Source organism: Myodes glareolus, chromosome 25, assembly GCF_982192425.1.
Source record: "Myodes glareolus chromosome 25, mMyoGla1.1, whole genome shotgun sequence".
Taxonomy (NCBI): Eukaryota; Metazoa; Chordata; class Mammalia; order Rodentia; family Cricetidae; genus Myodes; species Myodes glareolus.
The window spans coordinates 7127684-7129299 of NC_142050.1; the positions used below are offsets into that span (position 1 = coordinate 7127684).

The window sequence follows — 1616 nt, forward strand, 5'->3', positions numbered from 1 at the left end:
TAATGGACTGGGCAGTGTTTAAATGAATACAGTTTCCATGTAATTATTTCGGGTGTAAACTAGCCGGGGAGCTGGGATCCAGGCAGTAATGCAGCCAGCCGCTCCTTTTGCAACAATATATGTATGTACATATATGTATATATACATAAAACAATACTCAGCTATGAAGAAAAAGAGTTAAAAATTTGCTAGAAAATAGATGGACTGTCCTAGAACTCACTCATCCTGACCGAGCTTGAACTCAGAGATCTGCCTGCCTCTGCCTCCTGAGTTCTGGGATTAAAGGTGTGTGCCACCACTGTCCAGACTGAAATGCATCTTTTAAAAAAGACAGAGTGAGGTGTTCACAGCCGTCACCGCGCCGCCGCTCTCTAACGCCAGCGCCACCTCTCACTTGCCGAGCTCCAGCCAAAGGAGAAGGGGGGTAAATAAGGAGGTGCCCATACCATGGCTCGTACAAAGCAGACTGCCCGTAAATCCACTGATGGTAAAGCACCCAGGAAACAACTGGCTACAAAAGCCGCTCGCAAGAGTGCGCCCTCTACTGGAGGGGTGAAGAAACCTCATCGTTACAGGCCTGGTACTGTGGCACTCCGTGAAATCAGACGCTATCAGAAATCCACTGAACTTCTGATCTGCAAACTCCCCTTCCAGCGTCTGGTGCGAGAAATTGCTCAGGACTTCAAAACAGATCTGCGCTTCCAGAGTGCAGCGATTGGTGCTTTGCAGGAGGCAAGTGAGGCCTATCTGGTTGGCCTTTTTGAAGATACCAACCTGTGTGCTATCCATGCCAAACGTGTAACAATTATGCCAAAAGATATCCAGCTAGCACGCCGCATACGCGGAGAACGTGCTTAAGAGTCCACTATGAGGGGAAACATTTCATTCTCAAAATTTTTTTTCCTCTTCTTCCTGTTATCAGTAGTTCTGAATGTTAGATATTTTTTCCATGGGGTCAAAAGGTACCTAAGTATATGATTGCGAGTGGAAAAATAGGGGACAGAAATCAGGTATTGGCAGTTTTTCCATTTTCATTTGTGTGTGAATTTTTAATATAAATGCAAGATGTAAAGCATTAATGCAAGCAAAATGTTTCAGTGAACACATTTCAACAGTTCAACTTTATAACAATTATAAATAAACCTGTTAAAATTTTCTGGACAATGCCAGCATTTGGATTTTTTTAAAATAAGTAGATTTCTTATTGACGGCAACTAAAAAAAAATAAAATAAAAGACAGAGGACAGAGTGATGACTTGGTGTGTGTGTGTTTGTGTGTGTGTGTTAGAACAAATACACTAAAGATATGTCAAATGTCAATTGTGGGATGAAAAACATAGGTAGTGTGTGTCATTATCCTGCATTAGCCTATTTTTCTGCATGTTTGAAATTTTCATAATAAAATTTTACAACAATAAATAAATAGATGGATAAATATAAACTCTGTAAAATGATTTTATAGCCAGGCTAACATGAAAGATAGAGTTATAGGAGCTAGGGGAGTGGTGGCCTCTACTGGTTTAATTAGGCTTCTATTGCTATGGTAATGATCATGACCAAAAGCATCTTAGGGAAGAAAGGGTTTATTTGGATTATATATCTCAGGTCAGAGTCTG

At 40.8% G+C, this 1616-nt stretch overlaps 1 protein-coding gene across 1 annotated transcript; it reads left to right on the forward strand.

The window, feature by feature from the left end:
* Window positions 1-432: 432 nt before the first annotated feature.
* Window positions 433-1164, forward strand: LOC148117818 (histone H3.3A-like). The gene has a single exon (XM_087901689.1). The coding sequence runs from the start codon at window positions 448-450 to the stop codon at window positions 856-858; it is 411 nt and encodes a 136-aa protein (XP_087757815.1). The 5' UTR covers window positions 433-447; the 3' UTR covers window positions 859-1164.
* The last annotated feature ends 452 nt before the right edge of the window (window positions 1165-1616 follow it).

Bases quoted from the DNA above. Each gene is read 5' to 3' on its own strand.
- LOC148117818 (XM_087901689.1), top strand. From the start codon at position 448: ATGGCTCGTACAAAGCAGACTGCCCGTAAATCCACTGATGGTAAAGCA.